The sequence below is a fragment of the Plecotus auritus genome (assembly GCF_963455305.1).
Source record: "Plecotus auritus genome assembly, chromosome: 5".
NCBI lineage: Eukaryota > Metazoa > Chordata > Mammalia > Chiroptera > Vespertilionidae > Plecotus > Plecotus auritus.
Genome location: NC_137776.1, coordinates 154,429,835 through 154,457,613, shown reverse-complemented (window position 1 = coordinate 154,457,613; position 27,779 = coordinate 154,429,835). Strand labels below are relative to the sequence as shown.

The following is a 27,779-nucleotide window of genomic DNA, read 5'->3' as shown; positions in this document are numbered from 1 at the left end:
GCGGGTGCGCGGACCCCTGCTTTTGGCAGCCAGATGCTCCGCCCCTCACGTACTCCGCGCCCCTTTTCCGTGCGTACCGCCTCCAGGGCGGGCGTCGGACGTCGAGCGGAAGTGACGTCGGACGGTCGCCGGAGGTGTCGTTGGTGTGTTGCGCTGCTAGGCCTGAGAGTAGACTGGGTTCCGCGGCCAGAAATATAACGCAATGTCCATCGAAATCGAGTCCTCGGAGTGAGTCCTGCGGTGCGGGATGTTGGGGAGGTGGCGGGGCCGGGAGCTGAGGGGTGTGGAGTGGAAGGTGATCAGGACAGGCGTCCGCGAGGCTAGGGGGTGGAGGGGCATTTCCTTGCCCACAAAGAAGTTTCTTGCATCTGGCTACCTCGGAGGCGGGTGCACAAGGAAGTAGAGGACCAGATGCCCAAAGCCCAGTGGGAGGCGGCGCGGGGCTGGGGGAAGGATATTCCTCGAAGACCCGAGTTCTAGCCATCGCCGACTCCTGGCGCTCCGTGACTGATCCTATTACCCTTCCTCTCCGGCTCCCGTCTGATGATCTGCAAAAGGGGCTGCTCTTCCTGCTCCCGTTAGAACAAGTGTCATTCGTTTCCTCTGGGGTTGCGTGGCTCCTTTGCTTTCCCCTTCACAGCACTTAACCCAGTATTGTCACTGTTTCGCCCTCCACCCCACTGTGTTGGGCGCCTGGAGGCTCCTTTTTCTTCTATTTATAGTCCCAGTGCCTAGCACATCGTAGAGGCTCTATTACTGCCTTAGAAATGAAAGGACGACTAGCTTCTTTATGCTCTACCTGGAGCTGAATTTTGGTTAGCCTGTGAGCTCTTTGTAGTCACAAAAGAGAATCTGGAGATTTGGCCCGAAAAATGACAGATTGGGGGGTGGGGCAGTCCTAATGAGTGACTAAAGGTCTTTAGTGAACTTTTCCAGGACAGCATCCTCCACCTTGCCCTTGCCAACACTTAATTAAATCATCAGACATAACATTTGTGTTTTGAGTGTAAGTAAGAGAGAGGACTTGTTCTGAAGATCTGGCATAGGATGAAAGGAAGCTTATTTATTCAACAAATACTGAAGTCTTTTGTTCTAGACTCCTGGTGATACAGTAGTGAACAAAACAGACAAAAATCCCTGCCCTTACAGAATATACATAGTGATTGGGGAAGGCAAACAGCAAACAAAAACAGTAAATAAAATAGGCTTAACAGATGGTGATAAGTATTGTGGAGAAAGAATAGAGCAAAGAAGAGTGATAAAGAGTACTGGAGTTAAGATAACTAAGTCAAAGGCAGGAGTTGGAAAGGATTCCATGATTTAGGACCTAAATAATAGTTGGTACTGACATTCTCCCATTCTTGGGCTGCTGTGCATTTTAATCTATAATAATAGTGTAACATGCTAATTAGACCGGACAGCCGAACGACCTTCCAGACGATCTTCTGAACGAAGCCGGGGCTGGGAGGGCTTCTAGTTATCAATAATAGCTACTATTTACTAAGTGTTTTTTATGCTAGTCATGCTGTACGAATTTCATGCATCGGGCCTCTAGTTATCAATAATAGCTACTATTTACTATGTGTTTTTTATGCTAGTCATGCTGTAAGCAGTGTAGTCAACCCTTTTAGGTATTATTCTTAACAGATGAAGAACAGGCACAGAGATAACTGACTTGCCCAACCTCACAATTAGTGACAGAACTCTGACTCAAATCCCAGCCTATCTCCAAAGTTTTAAATCTTAATGTATTACATTGTGTTTGAAGGAAGTAAATTTGATTGTGGTTATACCAAATAAGAAGTCTTTACAGGGAGAATATCTTATTTGGGGAGTGCAAATGGAAGTGTGTTAAGGAGGATAGTAGGTACTACAACAGCAGTGATCTAAACCTGAGTATCTCTTAAAGGAGCCATGAGAAAAAAAGACTACTGCAAATAGCCGTAATTGGTTTCCTTAAAATCACTGCCAATTTGAATCTTCATTTTCCCACGTATCTGTTACTTGGTGAGATTCTTATCTGTAAAATGGACATTACAGTAATAACCTACCTCATAGGATTGTTTTGGGGAGTAAAACAATATGTCTAAAATGCCTAGAATAGTACTTGGGCCCTGGCTGGTTTTGCTCAATGGTTAGAGCGTTGACCCATGCACCGAATGGTCGTGGGTTCGATTTCTGGTCAAGGGCACATTCCTTGGTTGGGGGTTTGATCCCCAGCTCCGGTGGGGGCTCCTGGGGGCACGTGCGGGAGGCAACCAATCGATCTCTCTGTCTTCCCCCCCCCCTCTGTCCCTCCCCTTCCTCTATCCCTTCCACTTTTTCTAAATATCAAAGGAAAAAATATCCTCAGGTGAGGATTTAAAAAAAAATTTTTTTAAAGAATAGCACTTGGTATATTGTAAACCAAGCATGTCAAACTCAAAGGCCAGTGGTCTGCAAACTGCGGCTCGCGAGCGTTTGCCGCTCTGTTGACTAATGAGTTTGCCGACCACTGTCAAAGGCCAACAGGCCAAAAAAGCAAGGTTTACATTTATGTGGGCCGCAAAAAAACAAAAGCTTCCATTTTCATAGAAATGTAGGTTTATTTCAATAGAGGCATGCTGAATACAAAGGGCTGAAATAAATGAGTAACTGTTAACATTTTAATAAAAATTAATATTTTTTCTTGAACATTAACTTACCAGACACTGAATAACTGCACAAATTAGTAAGTGTAACGCAAATACCTATTTTTCTTGTTCTCTGAAAGCAAAATATTTCCTGTTGCACACATCAAACAAGTCAGCACAAGACTAATTAATGATGGGGCAATCGGCTGCTAAAATACTCGCTGCTGGTATTAGTGGAGAGAAATGGCGCGCCTGTGCGTAAGGCGTGTAAGGGAAATGAATGCAACATGATTACGTATAGTAATCAGTCATTAGCGAACATTGTAGTTTGTTATTAATAATTTTGTATATCAGGATATTGTAAAAATTAAATTATGAAATTTTTATTAAAACATTTCTTACATACTGTTATATTGGCTGGGCCGCAAAAGTATTTGTTGTGGTCCGCATGTGGCCCATGGGCCGAGAGTTTGACATGCTTGCTGTAAACGCATAATAAACATTGGTTATTACTTTGTGTTTATTATTTCTCCCCAGAGAGAATTGACTAAATTCCAATCTGAAACCCCTTCCCCAATTTCACCCTTTATACTAGTGCTGTTCAGTAGAAATACAGTATGAACCATGTATAAGGAAAGAGAAGGAAAACGGTGTATCACAACATCACACAGTGAACTTTTACAGTACATATGAACCAGATTCTTCACTATACTCTTTAACTCCAGATCAAGTTTTAACTAAAAACATATTTAACTAAAACATAAGTTTTCTGTCACATGTTGAAAATGGATGCTTATTTCAATATTTGGCAATTACCTGACTCCTCTTTTCCTTGGGAAACTGAGTTTATTATGTTTTTATTTCACTTGTCCTGAAAATTTGGTAATAGAGGCAGTAGGTAGTGTTATTTTTGCAAATGAGGACACATGGATTTGCTTTACTTTTATATACAGTATAGCTCACCTTGTTTGTGTTCAACAAATCCTTATTTAAGAAAATCTCAGTTCACATGTTTTGGTTGTCATTTTAGAAATGGACCAAATAATCCTCATAAGAATTTAGAGTACTTGTGTTAATGACTAGACTAAGTTTAAATATTTCACTAAAGTGTGCAACAATGTAATTGTATAAATTAATAAGAAACTTGACATAATGAAAAGATCTCTGGCCTTGGAAGTAAGAGAGTTACTTTGTACCAACTCCCTTTCTAGCTGACTATGAGACATTAGGCAAATCATTTCCCCCCCTGAACCTCAGTTCTCCTATTTCTGAGATGGAGGTAGGACGGGATGAGCCCCAGAGTCCCCTGTAACTTAGATTCTGTGATTAGGGGCATGCTTTTCTCATATGATAAAGAAATGAAAAGTGGGTAGTGAAAGGACGATGGTTGAGTAGAAGAAATAAGCTGGGATAGGCTTTTATTTTGTGGCCTCTCTGGTGAGTAGGGTCCCTGAACTGGATGACTTGCTTTCTTTTTTCAGTGTGATCCGTCTTATCATGCAGTACCTGAAGGAGAACAGTTTACACCGGGCATTAGCCACCTTACAAGAAGAGACTACTGTGTCTCTGAATACCGTGGACAGCATTGAGAGTTTTGTGGCTGACATTAATAGCGGCCACTGGGACACTGTTTTACAGGCTATACAGTCTCTGAAATTGCCAGACAAAACCCTCATTGACCTCTATGAACAGGTAAGTGTGGAAGTGATGCTGATTCCCGTGGGTTGGTTTATTGTGGGACCCCTGACTGAGAAACATTAGTGAGCATTCCTTCAAGCACTATAGGGCTGGAATAGTCCTTAAAACGTATACTGTCAAGGTTCAAAGGCTACTTTGTACTTTTTTTCTCTCTTCTTGGAAAAGCCAAGAATTTCCCAAATTGTAAGTATTTCTTAAGTGATCATTAAATGTTCCGACACCAACCATTCTGAAACCAACTAGTGTACTGCAAATTCAGTTCTGGCACTAACCACCCAAAGTTAGCACAGACCCCATAAGTTAAGGGCTCAGTTCTCTATAAGATTGCCCTTACTTCAGACACCAGTTGTACTTTGGGGTCTCATGCCACCCACATTCCTGACTAATGCTATAAATTTGGGGATTCCCATGACCCCCTCAATAGATAATTCACTAGAATGAGTTGGAAAGCACTATATTTATTATTGCAATTTTATTATTAAGGATGCAGATTGGAACCAGCCAAAAGAAGTGACACATAGGATGAGGTCTGGGAGGGTCCTGAACACAGAGCTTCCAATGTTGTCTCCCCATGGACTCAGTGTCTTTCTCACCTGGCATATTAATGTGTTCACCAACCAGGAAGCTCTATTGGGGTTTTTATTGGGGTTTCATTCAGTTTTCAGCTCCCTTGAGGTTAAGCTAGCTCAAAGCCTCAACCCTACAATCACATGGTAACCAGCCCTCATCCTGAGCTATCTTATTAGCACAAACTTAGGTGTGATGCAGGGGCCTCTTTAATAACAAAGATATTCCTATCACTAGCAAACTGAGGATTTTTAGAAGCTCCGTGCCAGAAATCCATGCCAAAAATCATACAAATTATATATTATACAACAGAACAGAGTGGGGTTTATGGACATAAGGATGTAGCGTTGTTTGTAGAAATAGGGTAGTTGGTTTGTTTCTTTACCATCTACATGAGTTCAGTAATTCCCCAAAGAAAATTTTGGTACCTGAAGAAAGGTTTCTCTGAAGCCCATGGAGATATTCCCATCTTTAGTTTTCTTCAGCATATGTAGTCTGAACAAATGGCCTGAGAGGAGAGGAGATTGGTAGATAAAAATGGAGGGTGGAAGTTGAAAGACTGAAGTCACTTCTTACAATTACTTCCGTTGTCCACCTGAAAAGGAGAAAGGGTATTTCCCAATATAGGAAATCATTTTGACAGGCCATTTCTGCATAAGAAATTGTACTGAAAAAGAAGTATTATGAGAATGCATTGAAACAGCCATTTTCTTTTATTTGTCCAGGTTGTTCTGGAATTGATAGAACTCCGTGAATTGGGGGCTGCCAGGTCTCTTCTGAGACAGACTGACCCTATGATCATGTTAAAACAAACACAGCCAGAGCGGTATATTCATCTGGAGAACCTCTTGGCCAGGTCTTATTTTGATCCTCGAGAGGTATGACTACGATAAAAAACAATTGTTGTTAATTTTTGCAAACATGCAATAATGCAATCTTTTGAAACCATTTAATTGGGTCGTTTTTGGGATTTTGATTTTAATTTTCAATAATACTTTTCCATTTATATATGTTCGTTGAAATTTGCCTATATTAAAGGGGTTGATCTTGTTCAGTTTTCTGAGTATTGAAGGGTTTCCCTTCCCCACATACCACATTTTAGAGGCTTGTGTGTCAGTCAAGAAGCAGAAAGTTTATTCTGATATCATTTCCTCATTAGCCCAAGTACTTGTCTGGCCCGGAAGGGCTTCCTGACTGCTGGTATATTCTCTCTGCATTTGTGTCCTTTGCCCCTGACAATTGCACTTTCTTTCGGTTCTTGGAAGCTCATGCTTTCACTTCTCAGCCGATTATGTTTATTGGTAGGGCATGGTGACTGATGATCTTTTATTTCCCCCCAAACCATTTTTGTGTATGCTTTCATTCTTTCTCAGCCAGCCTTTACAAGTCTAAATGGGATGAAGAAGAATAGATATTGGATAATGGAAAGTTAGAAACCATGAGGATTAAGGGTTAGCAAGACAGGATTAATGTTAGAGGTGGTGAAGAACTTCTGGGCTGGGGTCATTTGACTGAAAAAAATTACCAAAGAATATAAAAGAATCCTTGGCTGTGCAGATTTTTCAAAAACTGGAAAACAACCCTGGCTTTGACATAGTTTACTTGGACTCCTTTGAGAAATAACAGTGTGGATTGTCTGACCTCAGTTTTCTTCCAGCTCATACTTTTGAACTGCAGGTGGACAGAATTGGGAAGTCATTTTTGAAAACGAATTGATTTAATTAACCCCCTGTTTAACTGGGTAGTTTCTTTTCATGTTTTCCATTTTCAGTGTTTCTGCCTGATGATTGTTGTGTCATTTTTTTTTTTAATAAGTACAGTCATATCTTGTAACCATTTCTTAGAAATGATGCTACCCCCTTTACTTTTTCAGGCATACCCAGATGGAAGTAGCAAAGAGAAGAGAAGAGCAGCAATTGCTCAGGCCTTAGCTGGGGAAGTCAGTGTGGTGCCTCCATCTCGTCTCATGGCATTGCTGGGGCAGGTAATTAAAGTTTGTGGAACTGAAATTACCCATTATATAAGCTACATGTACATGCTAAAGAAATCAGACATCCTACGTATTGATAACTATCTGTGAAGCTGTTTGTGCTAACAGCTGTGCCATGCCATCCTCATCTTATACATGAGTGGTTAAGAGCATAAGCTCTATGCCCAGCTAGGTTGAGTGTTGACATATGAACCAGGAGGTCATGTTTCAATTCCCAATCAGGGCACATGCCCAGGTTTCAGGCTGGATCCCCAGTGTGGGGTATGCAGGTAGCCGATCAGTGATTCTCTCTCATCATTGATGTTTCTATCTTTCTCTCCCTTCTCTTCCTCTCTGAAATCAATAAAAATATATTAAAAAAAAAAAAAAGAAGAAGAGCATAAGCTCAAGTCAGAATTAGGGTGACCATAGAATTTAACATTTCATCTAGGATAACTTAAGGGCACTCTTGATCATAGAATCATTTTGGTACTTGGCACAAGAATATCTGTTGACAGCCAACACAACAACAGTGCAAGAGATTGATCCTATTATTTATAAGAATTCAATAGTTAGTGGGAATGTCACCAAACCTAGGAATAGAGAAAAATTATTCACCTTATGGTTTGGGGTGCTTGCTTTAGAATGGGGGGGAATGGTCAGCTCAGAGCTTTCACTCACATTTTATACAGCATAATTTCAGATAGATTGAAAGTTACATATTTTAAGAAAACAGAAAAACTAGTAGATAATATAATGTATTAAACCTCCTTCTAGGGAAGGACTTCCTATGTTTAGGGGATAAACATCCAGGTAAAGGTCAACAAATTTAGTCACTTAAGAGTTCAACATAAGATAAAAAGAAAGCTATAAGGCTGTAATAAGAAAAAGGCAGCCCTAGCTGGTTTGGCCCAGCGGATAGAGAATCAGCCTGTGGACTGAAGGGTCCCAGGTTCGATTTCATTCAAGGGCACATGCCAGGGTTGATTTCATTCAAGGGCTCAATCCCCGGTAGGGGGCGTGCAGGAGGCAGCCGATCAATTATTGTCTCTCATCATTGATGTTTCTATCACTCTCTCCCTCTCCCTTCCTCTCTGAAATCAATAAAAATATATTTTAAAAAAAGGCAGATAGGAGAAAAAAATTCTTTTTGGCAAACATAAATAACAAATAACTTGATTACATTAAAAGCTCACAAATTGTTAATCAGAGAACTGACTAAAGCAGGGTATAACTTTCCACTCATTAAATTAGCAGAGTTTTAAAATGATATCCAAACTGTTGAGTTTTCTTTCTTCTTATTTTTTTTAATCCTCACCCGAGGATATTTTCCCATTGATTTTTAGAGAGAATGGAAGGGAGGGAGAAGGGGATGAGGAGAGAGAGAGATTCAAGACAGACATTAACCAGTCGCCTCCCGCACGTGCCATGAGCTGGGCCAGGGACCAAACTGCAACCGAGGTACACATGCCCTTGGCTGGGAATTGAATCCGAGACTCTTTGGTCTACAGGCTGTCGCTCTAACAACCACTGAGCAAAACTGGCCAGGGTGGCCCTGACCGGTTTGGCTCAGTGGATAGAGCGTCAGCCTACGGGCTGAAGGGTCCCATGTTCGATTCCTGTCAAGAGCATGTACCTTGGTTGCGGGCACATCCCCAGTGGGAGGTGTGCAGGAGGCAGCTGATTGATGTTTTTCTCTCGTCAATGTTTCTAACTCTCTCTCATCGATGTTTCTAAATAGATGTGGAAAGATGAACCTGTTGGCTCTTAGAGTTCCCTCCACCCTGAGCTCAGCCTGTGTTCCTAGGACACACAGAGCAGCATAGATTATGCTGTGTTTAGATGGTTGGGTCTGGATGGCTCAGTTTCCTGTGAACCTCATTCTTTCACACTTGGCTTTGAGCAATCAGGATCAGATCCTAAAAGCACCCGAGTGGATTATTATACATTTCTTTTCTCATAGGCGCTGAAGTGGCAGCAGCACCAGGGGTTGCTTCCTCCTGGCATGACCATAGATTTGTTCCGAGGCAAAGCAGCTGTCAAAGATGTGGAAGAAGAAAAGTTTCCTACACAGTTGAGCAGGCATATTAAGGTAGGATCCTTTGACACTCAGCTGGTTGGTAATCATCTGTTGAGGACTCAGCATGTGCTTCCTCAGTCAGGCCCTGTGGTAGGCGCTTGAGTTAGAAAGCAGAATTCATTCTCCAGCTCTGGTAACATTCAGGGTTGCTGTTAGTGGCCATGGGGTCCTGTGGCCTGGCAGTGGCACACCTCAGTTGTATAACCAAGTGGACATACATTTGACATTTGGCCCGTCATCTGCCTTTGCACTTTCTCCCCAGAAGCCTGCATTTGGAAGAATGATTAGCTCTTTGGTTAAACCTGGGACTAACTATGAACTTTTAATGTATTTGTCTTGTTCAACATTTGTGTTTTTGCCTGCTGCATGTCAGCCAAAGTACCAGACATGGATTGTAAAGTGGGCTTGTGTGGTATTTGAGGAAAATAATTTATCATCTTATGGCTGGTTCTTGTTTATTTTCTTTTAATCTGAGACTTTTCTAGGAAAAAGCACAATCAAGTAATTGCAGCAGTTTCCAGAATTACAAGTATATTTGCTATTTCAGCATCTTTTTTATATTATAGTTTTTGGGTTTGTGCTCTCATTGAATTTATGGATTTTAAAATAATTCATAGTCCTCAAATCTTTTGACTTCAGCTTAGTGCATTGAATTAGTCTTTTCTGGGTTATATGTTTTGGCTTGCATTCAAAGATGATTGTGAGCAGTACTTTTACCCTGGCTGAAGCCTTGGGACAAATAGAAATCTATTATAATTATGCTGCTGGGCTAAGATTTTTGTTACAAACACTTTCCATTTTTGGCATTTAAATTGAAATTCATAAAATAGCTTTTCCCTGTTACTATCTGTCTAATGTTTTGTAGTTCTCGTCTGTTATTAGGAGCATGATTGCTGATAAGTGCTCAGGATACATTGCCCAGATAAAAAGTCTCTATTAGATTGAATTAGTTCTCCTAGAGTTAGTCACCTCCACATTATCACTTGATTAAGTGAAGGTCATATAAAGAAACAGTGATAGAAAATTCATTTATAAAACAGTATATGAAAGCTGACATTTATTTTATAAAAATGACTTTTTTCCTCAGATGCACAACAGGAACATATGCCATATTAAGTTGAGTGTGAAAGTCATGCTAATTGTGGCTGACTCTGGTAAAAGCTTATTGTTTGGGTTATAGGATTATTTGTTCTAAGGCCCATTATAAAATATATATATTTTACTTTTCTTTGAAAATGTCAACTTCACATTAAAAAATTAGCTTCAGCTGACAGCCTAGACATAAAACTGGTCAGAGAAAATATATCCACAACCTTCTGGTGTCCAGGTACAGAAATGTCTCTCCAATGCTCCATTAGAATAAGCTAGCTATGACTTTGTGCTAGGGCAGGGTTTCCCAAAAGGTTAAAATGGGAATTGTTTTAAGGCCACTAGATAAAAATGTATCTGTTTCATTGTTTCATTTGAAACAGTTTGGTCAGAAATCACATGTGGAGTGTGCTCGATTTTCTCCAGATGGTCAGTATTTGGTCACTGGGTCTGTTGATGGATTCATTGAAGTATGGAACTTCACAACTGGAAAAATCAGGAAGGTAAAGTATTAAAAATATATTAACTTTTCTAGTGAAAGAAATTACTATTGTTATTTTTAAATTATCTGTTATTTATACACTTTATTTTTTAAAATATATTTTTATTTATTTCAGAGCTGGAGAGAGAGAGAGAGAGGGAGAGAAATGTCAATGATGAGAGAGTCATTGATTGGCTGCCTTCTGCACACCCCACATTGGGGATCAGGCCAGCAACCCAGACATGTGCCCTGACCAGGAATCAAACCATGACCTCCTGGTTCATAGGTTGACCCTCAACCACTGAGCCATGCTGGCTGGGCTATTTATACACTTTAAACTTATTTTTTGAATGGGTGATATGTACATCTGATACAATATTTTATGAAACAGAAAATTTGTTTAGTAAAAGGTCATGCTACCACCCTTGTCCCTCAGCTGGTCAGTTCCTTTCCTTGGTCCAGCCAGGTTACCAGTTTCTTGTGTAACCTTCCTGGAATATTCTAGGTATGTATGTGTAAGCAGTTACTTTTTATTCCCAATCTAACCTTATTGTAGTACTAAATGTGCTTCTCTTATTATGAGGGAGGAAATGTCTTTTTATATGTGAAAAACCACTAATATTTCCTGTTCTGTGAAGTTTGTTCATATCCTTTGCCTGTTTTTTTTTTAGTTTATTTTTTGAAAATATTTGTGTTGATTTTTAGACAGAAAGAAAGGGAGAGGGGGAGAGAGAGAGAAACATTGATGTGAGAGTGAAATATTGACCAGCTGCCTCCTGTACACTCCTACCAGGGATTGAACCTGCAACCCGAGCATGTGCCCTGATTGGTAATTGAACCAGCAACCTTTTGGTGCATGGGATGATGCCCAACCAACTGAGCCACACTGGCCAGGGCTGCCCATTTTTCTTTTGGATTGTATTTAACTGATTTGTTGGAGCTTTTTATTATTATTATTATTTTTTAAAATATATTTTTATTAATTTCAAAGAGGAAGGGAGCGGGAGATAGAAACATCAATGATGAGAGAGGATGGTTGATTGGCTGCCTCTTGCACGCCCTCTACTGGGGATCGAGCCTGCAATCCGGACATGTGCCCTGACTGGGAATCTGACCTTGACCTTCTGGTTCATAGGTTGACACTCAATCCACTGAGCCACACTGGTTAGGTTGTTGGAGCTTTTTAAAGTTTGAGGAAATCAACCTTTGCAATCTGTATTGCAAGTATTTTTCAGTTTTGACTTTTGTCTTGATTTTGCTTATGGTTTTGGTTTATAGACTTAAAATCTTTTATATCATCATATGTATCCATCTTTTCTTCCACAATTTCTTCTAATCTTTTTATGTTTCATTTTATGTTCAATTTTTGATCCATCTGAAATTTCTTTAGTGAGATAAAGTTGGTGTAGATCAAATTTAATCATTTCCCTCCGAAACCGGTTTGGCTCAGTGGATAGAGCGTCGGCCTGCGGACTGAAGGGTCCCGGGTTCAATTCCGGTCAAGGGCATGTACCTTGGTTGCGGGCACATCCCCAGTGGGAGGTGTGCAGGAGGCAGCTGATCGATGTTTCTCTCTCATCGATGTTTCTAGCTCTCTATCTCTCTCCTTTCCTCTCTGTAAAATATCAATAAAATACATTTAAAAAAAAATTTAATCATTTCCCCAAATAGCTATTTATTGACTTTCCACTGATTTAAATTGTAATCTTTATCATAGAATACTAAATTCTACTTGGGTAGTGAATTAATGAATGATATTCACTTTCTACTTCATATTTTTTATAGTTTGTCTTTTTTTTTTTTTTTTTTTAACCATGAAGCAGTCTCAGTTTATAATTAAAAAAAAAATAGAGATACTTCTGTTTGAACAATAATGGATGATAAAAATAAGCATTCATAAAATGGATGATAATTAAATATATTAGTATGTGGTTTGAGGAAAAGGAGCTGACAATTTGGAAAAAACATTAGTTTCTCACATTATACCCCTAAGATAAATAAATTCAGATTTATTTAAGATGTACAATATGAAACTGTGCACCCATGGAGACAGACAACAGTGTGGTGAAGGCCAGGGGAGGGTGGAGATGGGCAAAGGTGGGGAATATGATGGGGGGCATCTGTAATAATGTCAATAATAAAAAAAATTGTAGGGAAATTTTGCTTAGGAAAGATTAGTAAGCATGCTTGCTTCAGTAGTGCATATACTAAAATTGGATGATACAGAGAAGATTAGCGTGGCCCCTGCACAAGGATGACATGCAAATTCATAAAGTGTTCCATATTTTTTCAAGTAATAGAAAGTATTTATTTAAAAGAAAAAAGATTAGTAAGCAAAAGATATAAGCTGTTATGTTGGCATTTTTTACAGTGTTTGAACTGTGTAAAATTATTTATTCCCAGCAGTATCAATTGTTTGTTAGGAATTTGTGTGCATGCCACTACTATTTGCTTTGGAGGTTTAGAGTATATACAGCCATTATCCTACTTTCAGTGAGTTTGTAGAGATTTGGGGTAACTGGGTTTTGTGTTGTTTTGATAATTGCTTATCATTGTTTCCTTTAGGATCTTAAGTACCAGGCCCAGGATAACTTTATGATGATGGATGATGCTGTTCTCTGCATGTGTTTCAGCAGAGATACAGAAATGTTAGCAACTGGGGCTCAAGATGGAAAAATCAAGGTATGGATAAGTGGCACAAACTCTTGTATGCAGACATTCAGAGAGTTCTGTAATGAGGGAGTGTCCTACATATGATATGAGCTTGATAACAGCTGTTTATTGAGCATCAACTTTGTGCTAATCAGTTTATTTTTTTCTTGTTTAATCCTAGTAACAACTCTGCTAGTGAGTTCTAATAATTGGTTTAAGGTCAGTTAGTGAGCAATAGGTCTGAAACTTCAATTCAAATCTGCTCATGCCCTTTCTGCTATACCACCATTGCTCGCTTTATATGATGTGTTGTACTTTGTGTTTTTTTGTGTGTGTGTGTGTTTTTAGGGAATGGGATAGTCTGCAGTTGATTAGCTGTGGCTTGTACTTAATTGCTGTGCTGATAAAATGCCCTGTGCTAGGTAAAATACAGAAGTAGTCTCTGCTAAGTGAACTTAGTCTAAATTTTTGTTTTAATAATTAACAAGGAAAGAGGTTTAACTTTCAAAGGATTCAGTTATCATTGTACCATGTAAACCAGACATATCATATCAGCTATTAGCATGCACTTTTAATGCTGTTTTAGTATGTTAGTGAGCAGTGCATCTTGCTTGGCTCTATGGACATTCTATTTACAAGTTTTTACTATTTTTTTTTTTTAAATAAAGGTATGGAAAATTCAGAGTGGACAGTGTTTAAGGAGATTTGAAAGGGCACACAGTAAAGGTGTCACCTGTCTAAGCTTTTCTAAGGATAGCAGTCAAATCCTTAGTGCCTCTTTTGACCAGACAATTAGGTAAGTAAGAATCCCCAACTGCCCTTACCTGGGTTTGATGTGATGAAGCTCTGAAGGGAGGTACTAGTGATTCCTTACACTTGCACTAGGATGGTATTATATAGAGAGTGAGGTTTGTGAGATCTCATTTCCCCAGACAGAGTACAGCTGTCACAGTGCTATAATTTTGTCTACTTGAGTCGTTACCCACCTGCAGCAGAATCATGTTAGAGGGCATATTACAAATACAGATTCCTGGGATCTAGCCAAGACCTACCTAGAAGTCTGTCCCTGAACAGAAACCTGTGGTATTATTGGCATATTTTCTACCAGTTTCTGTGCCAACCTTTTGTTTTATTTTTGTTTGACATAGTGAAAATTATACTGCATATGTAAATGCATAGCCCTCTTTCTTAATATTATAACAAGAGCTTCTGTAATTCATCTAAAATGCATTCAACACTTGGTCTCAACCATAATATATAGAATATTAATTGTTCTTTCCATTTCCTTTAATGTGTGATAGAATTCATGGTTTAAAATCTGGGAAGACCCTGAAGGAATTTCGTGGCCATTCTTCCTTTGTTAATGAAGCAACATTTACACAAGATGGACATTATATTATTAGTGCATCTTCTGATGGCACTGTAAAGGTTAAGTATTTGCTATTGGATTATTTTGGGTTATCCCATTTTTGCCCTTTAAGGAGTTTCCAGTGGTGGTAATGGTGATAATTGTGGTGGAGTAAACCTCTTTACTAGCTATTTTAGTTATAATTGAGGTGAGTCTGAGACAGTAATAATATTCTGTGGGTAATTCCTATTGTCCTAGGAACCTCAAATCTCAAATCTACAAAATCAGACTTTAGCATGTGTAGGAAAAGAGGAAAGTTGTGGAGTCCTAGGTATAAGTCATCCCCCATTTAAAGTGCTTAAATTTGATCTTGTCTTAGGTATGGTCCACCCATCACAAATTCACAAAGGGCTCAGTGGCCAAATAAATAGCTATCTTTTTTGTTGCTCAGTCTCATCCTACCCCTGACCCCCACATTTAGGGTTTTCCTAGTAGCATTTATAGAGGAACAGAAGAGGTAGAGAGTTAGAAGGAAGCCCTCTCTCAGATACTTATTTAATGCCCTCAGCTGAAAGTAACGGATCTTCAGTATCTTAAGAGATCTATTTTAAGAGAGGGCCTCATTTTCTAGAAAAGATGAGAAGTCCAAGTAGTAAATTGCTGAGGATCTTGAGACATTCCATTTACATTCTAGAGCTGCTTTTAAATTGCCTTTTGCAAGTCCTGTAGCGAAAGACCTCAACATTTTAACATAAACCCCTAAAAGTCAGACCACACTCTGAGGTTTGTTCTGGCTTGGAAATCTAACCCGAAACCTGAGGGTAGGAGATATACTTTTCCTCAGGATGGATGGGGAAATACACAGAACTCTTAGTATTTTAGTCATGGGATTTTCCCTCTTTGTACTATGTATAGGACCTCACAAGATGTAAAATGCCCTTGGGAGGGAGTTTAACTAGGCCTCTTTGTTTTGAGGTCTTTTCCTTTAGTTCCACAGTGGAAAGGGTAAAGCAACTCACTGACTTTTTGGACAGAAAACACTAAAACCCTTGGAACTCTTGATAATCTGAAATGTTCATTTCTCTTCTAGGCAACTGGGCTGTAGAGAAGATTGGGACGGTTAATTACAATGTTTATTAGGAAAATAAACAGTAGGGCACTAACTAGTGGGCATCTATTTCCTTCTGTTTATGGGTATTCAGCATCTGTTTTGTGCTAAGCTCTGTTGAAGGCACAACATAGTCCATACCTTTGAGGCTTTTATGCCTCATTAAGTGAGTGGTGTCCAGACAAAAGCTTATGCCATCAGTATTTGGTCCATTCCTTTTCTGAGTGCATCTCGGATATCAGTAACTTTATTTTCTGAGTCAGTTTATTCTGTTTTAGTAATCTAATTTTCATTGTTTAAAAACCTTAAAACTGTGGCCCTAGCTGGTTTGGCTCAAGTGGATAGCGTCAGCCTGCGGACTGCAGGGTCCCAGGTGCTATTCCATTCAAGGGCATATGCCTGGGTTGCAGGCTTAATCTCCAGTAGGGGGTATGCAGGAGGCAGCTGATCAGTGATTCTCTCTCATCATTGATGTTTCCATCTCTCTCCCTCTCCCTTCCTCTCTGAAATCAATAAAAATATATTTAAACAAATGAACTAAATAAATAAATAAAACCTCAAAACTGTAGAAATTCTTAGGCTTTAAATTTTTTTTTTTTTTTTTTTTTTTTTGGTCATAGATATGGAATATGAAGACCACAGAATGTTCAAATACCTTTAAATCCCTGGGCAGCACTGCAGGGACAGACATCACTGTCAACAGTGTGATCCTGCTTCCTAAAAACCCAGAGCACTTTGTGGTGTGCAACAGATCAAACACAGTGGTCATCATGAACATGCAGGGGCAGGTGAGTGCTTGGGAAGTGCCTGTGGACCATTCCCAAATCAGCATGTCTTGGTCCTGGCTCTTCCAGTAACCAAATATGGATTCACCACTCCAAAAAGCATATACACTGTATTTGTTATTCAAATGCTTATTTAAACTGTATTCTTCAGCTTTTCAAAACTTATCTCCTTTCCCCAGGGTTTTTGTATATTATGTTGTTTTGCATCCTTGGGGTAAATGAGGGTCTTGCCTCTGCAGAATCTTATTGAAGATTTTAAGATTAACAATTCCTGTCAGAGTGAGGGAGATAGAGTGTGTCAGTTACCAATTTGGAGCATCTAGCTACCACATGATCTCAGAACGCTAATAGGAGAAGGGCAACCATATTTTCATGATGTCTATTTGTAATCAGCACATTTGCATGATTCCCAAGGAACCTCACTTTTGTAGCACCAGGGACATTAGAAGCTTCAAGGTTGAGGTCTCGAGCCCTGGGTACATGTGGTGGTGCTTTTGAAATGTTGGCTTGTGCACTTGGGATTCTGCTGAGCCTGGAGAAGACCCAGGGGCTTGTATATGGAACTCTATTCCTTTAGTCCCTATAACTAATAGAAATTAGTACTTTAAGATCCTTGGTTGAGATGGTTGGTCTGTGGTATCTGCTGGGCCCTGCATAGTAACTATAGGTGCCTACTTCCTCATTTTCTATTTGACATTTTATTTTATTTTATTTATTTATTTTTTATTATTAAATATATCTTTATTGATTTCAGAGAGGAAGGGAGAGGGAAAGAGAGAAACATCAATGATGAGAGAGAATCATTGATTGGCTGCCTCCTGCACGTCCCCCACTGGGGATGAAGCCCACAACCTAGGCATGTGCCCTTGACCAGAATCGAACCTGGGACTCTTCAGTCCGCAGGCTGATGCTCTATCCATTGAGCCAAACCAGCTAGGGCTATTTGACATTTTAAAGACTTTATTAAACAAAAATAATTTTAGATTCATAAAGAAGTTGTTCCTGTGTACTCTTTTCCCAATGATAACATCTTATATAACCATAGTATAATTATCAAAACCTAGAAATTGACATTACTACAATTCTCTTAACTCAAAGGCAACCTTATTTGGATTTCACCAGTTTTTACATTCATTCATTTTGAGGCAGGAAGTTAATAGTTCTATGAAATTTCATTACATGTGTAGAATTATGTAACCACCACCATAGTTAGGCTAAAGAACTGTTCATCATCATCATCATAGCCCTGACCGATTTGGCTCAGTGGATAGAGCATCGGCCTGCGGACTTAAGAGTCCCACGTTCAATTCTGGTCAAGGGCATGTACCTTGGTTGCAGGCACATCCCCAGTAGGGGGTGTGCAGGAGGCAGCTGATCAATGTTTCTCTCTCATCGATGTTTCTAACTCTCTATCCCTCTCCCTTCCTCTCTGTAAAAAATCAATAAAATGTATAAAAAAAAAGAACTGTTCATCACCCCCAAAGAAACTTTCTCATACTACATATTTATAGTCAAACCTTCCCAAACAACATTAACCACTGGTCTGTTTTCCATTATTATAATTTTGTCATTTTGAGAGTGGTGGATAAAGGAATCATATGGTATGTAACCTTTTATAACCTTTGCTGTTTGTTTCAGCTTGGTTTGTGATGATTTTAAATGGTATATAAAATAGAGCAAACAAAGTCTTAGAGACAGTTCCAGCCTGCATGGGGAGAGTATCTCATTCTGTTAGAAAGTGAAACTGGGGAGCATGATTCCATAAAGTAATGAGAAACAGTGGTATATTGACTTAGAAATTGTTGTATGTGTGGTAATGAATTTGCTTCATGGTAAAATGGCTCAATAAACTAAAGATCTTCGAATATTTCTCAGGCAAGAGGTTTTAGCATTTGATGAATGAAATTTGTGATCTAATTATACATGTCAGTAAACCAAAGTACAAAATAACAATGTAAAGATGTCCATTTAAACTGCTGCTAATACAGATGTTTTTGTTTTTTGCCTTGGGCTGTGGTATGATCTAGATTGTTAGAAGCTTCAGCTCTGGTAAGAGAGAAGGTGGTGACTTTGTTTGCTGTGCCCTCTCTCCCCGTGGTGAATGGATTTACTGTGTGGGAGAGGACTTTGTGCTCTACTGTTTTAGCACAGTCACTGGCAAACTGGAGAGAACTCTAACAGTGAGTATTATTGACTTAAAGGCCATCGTCTAAAGAAATTTTGTTAATGCATGTGTCTTTCTGAACTCTGTAAACCTTTTCCTGACTGCTATCAGTGTAAACCTTGATATAAAAATTTTATCACTAAATAAAATAAAGAGTCCATAAGTAATTATATGGAATTACCTCCTCTCTCAAGAAAAGTCATCCTTCATTGAGCCCTCAGCTTCAAGTGGATAGGGTGGGTGTACATAAAGCAGAGAAGAAGAAAGGGAATATGTCTAGATAGCCACCTAAATTACCCATATATTCCTCAGGGGGATTGGAGAGTGACAGATATAGCTAGTTCTGTCCATGTCTTTACAAAGACACATTATCCTATCAAATTGATTTGATTATGTTTTTAAACTGCTCATGTTGTCAGAGTCACTATAAGGAGTAATTAATGTCAGCTGTTGTAATAATAGCCCCCAAATTTCAGTGGCTTAACACAAAGTTTATTTACTAGTAGCCCTGCCCATGAATCTGTGTGCCAGTAGCTCTCTGCCCACTGCCCCACCCTCCTGTAGCTTCCTCCCCACCCCCCTCCCCTCATAGCTTGTTGCCCTGCCCCCTCCTATAGCTCTCCACAGCCCGCTTGTAGCTCACTGCCCACCCTCCTGCTGATCTGTGATCTGGTCATTATGCAGTCGGTTGTTACGCTTCACAGCATAATGACCATTTGCATATTACATCTTTATTATATAGGATTATATAATACTAGAGGCCCAGTGCACAAAATCACGCATGGGTGTGATCCCTCAGCCTGGCCAGCAATCAGGGCCAATCGGGGCCAGGGGGAAGGACCGCAGGAGGTTGGCCAGCTGCCGGAGGTTGGCTGTGGGAGCCCACTGACCACCAGGGGGCAGCTCCTGCATTGAGCATCTGCCCCCTGGTGGTCAGTGTGCATCATAGTGACCGATCATTCTGTTGTTCAGTCGCTTAGGCTTTTATATACATAAATGAGTTGGATAGCCCTCCTCCATCTTTTAGCTGTGCCATTTGGAATATATGGACTCCAAGATCTCAGGAGTAAAAGATAGGTGGAGGGCTATATTGGATGTTTTTAAGACCCACATCTGGAAGTGGCTTATATTACTTTGTTCCTCATTCATTTTTGGCTAGAATTCAGTCACATGGCCACACCCAAATGCAAGGGGGACAGGGAAAATGTAATCTCTGTGGCCCAGGAGGAAATGGTATGGTGAACATATGAAAAATTATGTACATACCCATGTTAGAGAATAATCTCTTGTCTTGTATCATTCTTGAGTGAACTTTTGGCACACCTGCCGTGGGAAGCCTCCAATATGTGAGCAAAACAAGGTGAGGTGGAGAGTGTCTAGCTGAGGGGCCTGGCCAGTTGAAGTTCACTGAGTTGAAGGAATCATTTAGTCTTATCCACTGTCCTGGGACAAAGTGTTATTTACACATGATGGAAAACGGTACAAAAAATATGAACAACAATGTAATAGCCTCCTTTGAGCTTTTGGTTTGTGTGTTGCCTTAGACTTGATTCCTTTGGTGGAAAATGGAAGCTTCACTCTTATTCTCTCCCATTCAGCTCTGGAAGCCTCTTCAGAGTGTTTTTTTTATAGAATTATGTACCCTAACCCTATGTTTTACTTTTTCCAGGTCCATGAGAAGGATGTGATTGGGATTGCACATCATCCTCATCAGAACCTGATTGCTACCTACAGTGAAGATGGACTCCTAAAACTCTGGAAACCCTAATTAGTCTTTTTTCTTTAAACTAGCTTGAGAGCATGTACTTAAATGAAGACATATTCATGTGTTGCTTTTTTTTTTTTTTTTTTTTTGCCAGTTTCTCTAACTTGTCTGAATTAGGCACAAGAATAATTTTGTGAAAGTTCATGTTTAAGTTAGCAGTTACCCTTTTCTACACATTTTTAAGGTATTCATTTGTCTTTCTAATTGGGGCGATCACTTAATGTTTTCAATAATCTTTTACCTGGAGAATGAAATAATTGATAGTTCTAAAAAAATTATAATCCTTTGATTATTGCAATGCTGATTAAAATGTGCCTCCTTGCAGTAAACTTGTAAATAAGGAACTATCCCATATTCAGTAGCTAAGTCCTTTTTTTTTTTTTTTTTTTTTTTTAGATGGTAATAAACTTTATACCTTTCTGGAGTCTTTGTTTTTAAATGTGAAAGTGCTTATCTAGTTAGCATATCAGAATCTAATGAGGTGGGTGGGACATAGACATAATTATGCCTGAATCTTAAATACAGTAGGAAGTCAACTTCTGGGTAGAAGAAGAAACTGTGTGTGAAAAGGTTGGATGTTACATAGGGTCACATTTCACTGCCTGTACCCTTCCATTCTTTTTTTTTTTTTTTTAATTTTAAATGAATAGCTTTTTTTATTCTAAGTAATTTTTTAAAAAAAATCTTTATTGTTAAGAATATTACAGATGTCCCCTCTTCTCTCCTCCATTTCCCCTCTACCCAGTTCCTGCCCACCCCAGGCCTTCACCACCCTAATGTCTTTGTCCATAGATAAGATCTTTGGTTAATCTCTTCCTGCCCTCCCTCTCTTCTTCCCTCTGAGATTCATCAGTTTGTTCTATGCTTCCATGCCTTTTATTCTACTTTATTCACCAGTTTATTTTGTTCATCAGATTTCTTATTTATTTTGATTATTAGATTCAGTTGTTGGTAGATATGTATTTATTGCCATTTTATTGTTCATATTTTTTTATCTCTTCTTCTTAAATAACTAGAGGCCTGGTGAATGAAATCTGTGCCCTGAGAGGTGGGAGTGGGGGTCCCTCAGCCCAGCCTGTGCCCTCTCACAGTCCGGGACTCCTCAGGGGATGTTCGCCCACGGGGATCGGGCCTAAGCCGGCAGTCGGACATCTCTCTCACAATCTGGGACCCCTTGCTCCTTACTGCCCACCTGCTCCCTCTCCTTACCGCTTGGCTTGTTGCTCCTTCCTTAGCGCTGCTGCGGAAGTGGGAGAGGCTCCTGTCACTGCCACTGTGCTTGGCAGCTGTGAGCCCAGCTTCTGGCTGAGCGATGCTCTCCCTGTGGGAGCACACTGACCACCGGGGGCAGCTCCTGCATTGAGCATCTGCCCCCTGGTGGTCAGTACGCATCATAGCAACCGGTCGTTCTGGTTGTTCCACCATAACGGTTCCGCCATAATGGTTACTTAGGCTTTTATTGTATAGATATGCTTCAACATTTCATATAATACTGGTTTGGTGGTGATGAATTCCTTTAGCTTTTTCTTGTTTGTGAAGCTCTTCATCTGTCCCTCAAATCTAAATGAGAGCTTTGCTGGGTAGAGTGTCTTGGTTGTAGGTCCTTACTATTCATCATTTGAATATTTCTTGCCACTCCTTTCTGGCCTGCAAAGTTTCTGTTGAGGAATCAACTGACAGTCGTATAGGTGCTCCCTTGTAGGTAACTGCTTTTCTCTTGCTGCTTTAAGGTTCTCTGTCTTTAACTCTTGACGTTTTAATTATGATGTGTCTTGGTATAGGCCTCTTTGGGTTCTTGTTTGGGACTCTCTGTGCTTCCTGGACTTGAAAGTCTATTTTTTTTTACCAGGTACGGGAAGTTTCCTGTCATTATTTCTTCAAATAGATTTTCAATATCTTGCTCTCTCTTCTCCTTCTGGCACCCTCATAATTTGAATGTTGGTATGCTTGAAGTTGTCCCAGAGGCTCCTTACACTATCTTCTTTTTTTTTTAATCTTCATATTTTTGGATTCTTTTTTCTTTTTGCTCTTCTGATTGGGTGTTTTTTGCTGCTTCCTTATATTTCAAATCATTGATTTGATTCTCAGAATCCTCTGCTCTGAATCCCTGTAAATTAGTCTTAATTTCAGTTAGTGTATGCTTAATTTCTGACTGGTTCTTTTTCATGTCTTTGAAATTCTCACTAAGATCCTTGAAATTTTCATGAAGATCCTTGAGTAACTTTATAACCATGGTTTTTGAGCTCTATATCCAGTAGTTTGCTTCATTCCATTTCTTCCATTTGTGACGTTTCTTTGTTTCCGCATTTTGGCTGCGTCTTTGTGTTTGTTTTTGTGTATCAGGTAGAGCTACTATGTCTCCTGGAATTGGTAGAGTGGCCTTGTGTAATAGGTGTCCTGTAGGGCCCAGTGGCCCAGCCTCCCCTGAGTTGGGCACTCTAGGTGTGCCCCATTATGGACTGTGTGCATAGTCTTGTAGTTGACCCTTGATTGCTGTTGGTATCTCTGGGAGGAGTTGACCTCCAGGCCATTTGGCTTTGAGGACCAACTGTGACTACAGTGGGAGGACTGTTGTGCAAGAGGTGAGGCCCAGCTGTGAAGCAAGGCAGGCAGGTGCTAGAGCCTGGTCTTGGGCCTTTTATTGGTAAGTTTGGGGAATGCTGTCACCAGCTGCAGCTTGTTTGAGAGATTTTAGTAAAGTCTGAAGACTGAGCCAGGACAGGCCATTCATATGGAAAAGCTGCTGCAAACAGCTTGGGTGGAGCTGCAGATTGGATGGGGCAGGGTCTCAGGGAATCAAGGGTGGAGCTAACAGTGTGCTCCAGGCAGATTGAGACTCAGATATGGCTGCCAGTCAGCCCTGTGACAGGGGAGGTCCCAGCACAGGAACAATGACCCCTGTGAGCACCTCCTTCTGGGAGAAAGCTGCCCAAGTTCCTGCCCCAATGCCAGACAGTCCAGTTACTCCCCATATGTGTCTGGGTCCCCCAGCACTGGAGCTTGGAAGAAGCAGGACTGTAAGTTTGTGCACAGATCCTTTAAGAGGAACACCAGGAATTCCAGCAGCCTCCATGTCTTGTCACTCAGTCATAGTCCCATAGTTCTGGGGACTTCTCTATCCAGCTCTAGGACCCTGGGCTGTGGGTCTGGTGTGGAGCTGGGACCCCTTGCTCATGTGTGGCCTCTGCAGAGATGATCTCTCTCCCAGTTAAAAAAAAGCACACGTGGGTGTCTGGCCCACTCCGCCCCTCCTACCAGTCTCAACGTGCTTTCTTCTTTACTTCTCTAGTTGTAGGGCTTCCATTTAGCCAGCTTTCAGGAGGTTCTGAATGATGGTGGTTCTGTATTTTAGTTATAATTTTGATGTGGTTGTGGGAGGCAGTGAGTATAGGATTTACGTATGCTGCCATCTTAGTTCTCTTTTCCCCCCCTCATTCTTATTAGCTGTGCCTTCTCACATGTTCTGGCCAGTTCCAGGAAATATCATCTGAATCTTCTGGATAGAATTAGTTGCAGGATCCATTATACGAATTCAGTTTTGGCACCTCCCTTTGTTGAAGGAGGGTTTGGCATTGCAAATGTGCTATTGTTCTGAAGAAAAATTAATAAAGGACCTGAGATTCAGAAAAGTGGTCTTTGCTATGTACGTCATTACCAGTTAGTGAAAAAAAAAATTAAAAGGCAACAAAATCCTTGAAAGTATTTTGCATGTGGGTGTCTCTTTTATGTTTCAACCAAAAATGTTGGAAGATGGAGCATCTTTGTTAATATATGAAGGTATCGTGTTAGGTACCATTTCAAGAAAGTGAGACCTTATTAGTTTGTATAGTCCGTTTATGCCCCTGTGTAATTTTAGCATTTATTAGGTATAAACTAATGGAGTTTTATATATATATATATATATATATATATATATATATATATGAGGGAATCATTGATCCCTCCGGCTGCCTCCTGCACGCCTCCCACTGGGGATCAAGCCCACGACCTGTGCATGTACCCTTGACTGGAATCGAACCCAGGACCCTTCAGTCTGTAGTCCGACACTCTATCCATTGAGCCAAACCAGCTAGGGCTGGAGAGAGATTTTTAAAAGTTTTGCAGTCTTATAATTTATATTTTTTAAAAAAATTTTTTAAAAATATATTTTATTGATATTTTACAGAGAGGAAGGGAGAGGGATAGAGAGTTAGAAACATCGATGAGAGAGAAACATCGATCAGCTGCCTCCTGCACACCTACTGGGGATGTGCCCGTAACCAAGGTACGTGCCCTTGACCGGAATCGAACCTGGGACCTTTCAGTCCGCAGGCCGACGCTCTATCCACTGAGCCAAACCGGTTTCGGCTATAATTTATCTTTGATTGTAATTTGAGATACAGCCCAATCCTATGCCTAGCAAATAGTTTGTTCCATATTGGCTAAATTAATTCTTAATAGCAATAAGAAATTCCCCTTTGCAGCCACATTCCCCAAACTAAAAATTTTTCCTGTAGCCACAAAACCTGTGGTTTTTTAACAGAATGTGTCATATGCTGCCATTTTGAGATTTGAACACAGCCATAAATCCATGAATTCATGTGAATATAGCCTGCCATCCCAGTGAAAAGAAAGAAGCCTTTGCTTAAGTACTAGTAAAAGAAGTTTGAAGTGGAAAAGAAACAGCTTCTATTCAAGTTCTTAGAAAAACTTCCATGAAATTGGATTTTTTTTTTTTTAGCCCCTGGCCTCATGAACTGGCAATTGTGAGATGCATGCTTTGTGCCCAAGCTAATGAAGGGCAAGGATCCAGTTAGCACATGTTGCTTATTCCTTCTAGGAACTCTTTATCAAACACTCTTCTGTTCCAGCACCTAATGCTGAGGATGGTTAAAAAACAAAACAAGCCAAAACCGGTTTGGCTCAGTGGATGGAGCGTCGGCCTGCGGACTGAAGGGTCTCGGGTTCGATTCCGGTCAAGGGCATGTACCTTGGTTGCGGGCACATCTCCAGTGGGGGGTGTGCAGGAGGCAGCTGATCGATGTTTCTAACTCTCTATCCCTCTCCCTTCCTCTCTGTAAAATATCAATAAAATATATTTAAAAAAAAACAAAAACAAAACAAAACAAAAACCAGTTTCTGGCATAGGATAGGGAAGAAAAGCAAGTTAAAAGGAGTAATTAAAATAGTGGAGTAAGAAACTCCGGAGTTGTTTTTTTTGTTGTTGTTTTGATAACCGAGGAAGGGCACTTTATCCAGCCCTACTGAATAAGGAAAGGCTTCCTGGAATTGAGCATAAAAGGACCATGAGGAACTGTAGGTAAAGAGACTTTGTAGTCAAGTAGAAGTAGTGTATGGGGAGACCTGGATTGGGAGCCATTAAGTACGCATTTTTTTTTTTCTTTTTAGTAAAGTAATACATTGGTGTAATAAGTAAATACAAAGCTGAAAACGAAAAGGAATCTTCTGTTTTTCCCAGTAACCTTTAGGCACCTGTCCACAACTTAACCTAAAAACAGTGTTAACTTTTATTCAGAAGTGAAAACAGGTGCTTCTCCTTATTCCACTTAAATTTTCTTCTTAAGGCCCATGTGACCATTTAAGTACAGAAGGCAGGGGTAGCTCCAGGGACAGAGGCCCAGATGGGAGAAGGGAAGTCCCTGCAACAGCCGCTGGACTGCCCTGCTGTCTTGCACAGAGATGGGGAGATGGCTGAGGAGGGCATGCCCTGCATGCCCAAGGTGCCTCAGTGCACCCCTGCGGTGGTCCCTGGTCTGGTGGACCAGGCTGAGCAGCGTCAGTGGAGGCCCTTACCAGCTGCTGGTGCACCCCACACCCTCCTTGGAACCAGCCTTCAGCGGCTGGAGGCCTCTGACTTCACCACTGGGCTGCTTTTCACGTTACATAAATTGGCAGAGATCATGTTATTGGCCTCTCTTACCACAGTGCCAGTTGTAGAAGCTCAACGAATGGTAGCTGGATACCGATAATCAGTGGCTACTCCCTTGTGAAACTAAGTGCATCACGTCAGGTTCCTAGGGAGGTGCTCTGCTGCAGCTTGATGATTTAACTGATATTCCTCTTTATTTCTTAAAACTTAAAATACCTGGCATTAAAATTAAACCCGTGAGAGAAAGGGTATTTGCCCTATTTCTCATTCAGTTGCTTAATTAGACTCTGGAAAATACCCATTTTTTTTCTTTCTAATAAAGTCTCAGGAACAATTCTGTATCTTCTTCAGCCAATTGTTAAAAATTTCAACTTGTATTGCTGGCACTAATAAACAGTACTTCCTATGCAAGCAGCCTTATTTCATTCTCAGGACCATTTTATGGAGTACAGCCTATTATTCCCATAATGCATAGGAACAAAGGTTCCACACGTTGCTCATGGAGCTGACACCAGGTGATTCCAAAATGCAATTTATTTTCATTCAAACTGCTGTCAGTTTCTTCTCTAGCTTTAGGTTTGGGCAGAAGTGAAAAAAGAATCCATGGCTTGTTTCTCCACCTTCTGTTAAATCTTATCTAAATTGGCCACAGGCAGTGAGATGAGTAGAACTAAATTACAAGCATCTGGATTCCAGTCTTTCATTTGGGCCAGAACAATGGCTCTCTTACCTGTTAACTTGTTTGAAAAAGCAAAATCTCAGGCCTACCTTAAGACCTATAGAGTCAAACTGTGACAGTGGCACTCAGCAAGCACACACAAATTTGGGCACTAGAGTCTGGAGAGCAGTTTCCTCACCTATAAAGTATAGCTGTCCCTCAAGGGATTGGTTCCCAGACCTCTGGCAGATACCCAAATTCAGAAGATTCTCAAGACTCTTATATAAAATGACATTTGTATATAGGCTACAGCAGGTATATCTACACATCACCTTATTCTTGTAGAAAATTCAAATTTTGCTTTTTGGAACTTTCTGGGATCCCCCCTGCCCCGAGTATTTTCAATCCAATTTATTGAATCCATGGATGCAGAATCTGAGAATACACAGGGCTACGTGTTTTGATTCTTGTTCTGTCAGTCTTGCAAGGTTGCTGAAACCAAATTAAGTGATAAAGGTACAAGACTTCAGAAACCCTTGAGTGTATTTGTATTGCTGTAGCTTACTAGCATTTTCATTCCCTGCTTTTAGAGCCTGTGCTTTATTTTCCCATGTTACTTCAAAAGAAAAACTGTGATGAAGTGTTATTTCTAAGCTTGGATGCTCCCTTGTCCTGAGCCTCAAACTCTCACTTGCAATAGCACGGGGTGCCACTATTTGAACCCCCACATTAATCCTAAGTGGCATTTCTGTCCTAGGTGGTTAGGTTAATACAAGTATGTCCCCATATTGGTAGTGTTGAAACTTGGCGGTACTTGACCATGTTGTTCAATTACAGCAAAATCCCTGGAGGGTAGAACTAAAATCAATTTTAAAGCTTCCCAGGTAATTCCACTTGTAGCCAAGGTTGAAAACCAGTGCCATACGCAGAAAAG

General features: G+C 40.3%; 1 protein-coding gene across 1 annotated transcript; it reads left to right on the top strand.

The window, feature by feature from the left end:
* Positions 1-93: 93 nt before the first annotated feature.
* Positions 94-24,019, top strand: SMU1 (SMU1 DNA replication regulator and spliceosomal factor). Its single transcript, XM_080668600.1, has 12 exons — positions 94-228; positions 4,094-4,304; positions 5,603-5,755; positions 6,751-6,861; positions 8,810-8,938; positions 10,399-10,518; positions 13,062-13,178; positions 13,817-13,944; positions 14,450-14,576; positions 16,225-16,392; positions 18,417-18,569; positions 20,223-24,019. Exons 1-12 carry the CDS (start codon positions 203-205, stop codon positions 20,319-20,321), a joined length of 1,542 nt encoding a protein of 513 aa, XP_080524726.1. The 5' UTR covers positions 94-202; the 3' UTR covers positions 20,322-24,019.
* Positions 24,020-27,779: the final 3,760 nt, after the last annotated feature.

Excerpts from the sequence above, each read along its gene's own strand:
- SMU1 (XM_080668600.1), top strand. The coding sequence starts at position 203 with ATGTCCATCGAAATCGAGTCCTCGGA. Across the intron at positions 5,756-6,750 it reads CTTATTTTGATCCTCGAGAG|GCATACCCAGATGGAAGTAG; the intron begins GTATGACTACGA and ends TTACTTTTTCAG. Across the intron at positions 14,577-16,224 it reads CTTCTGATGGCACTGTAAAG|ATATGGAATATGAAGACCAC; the intron begins GTTAAGTATTTG and ends TTTTGGTCATAG.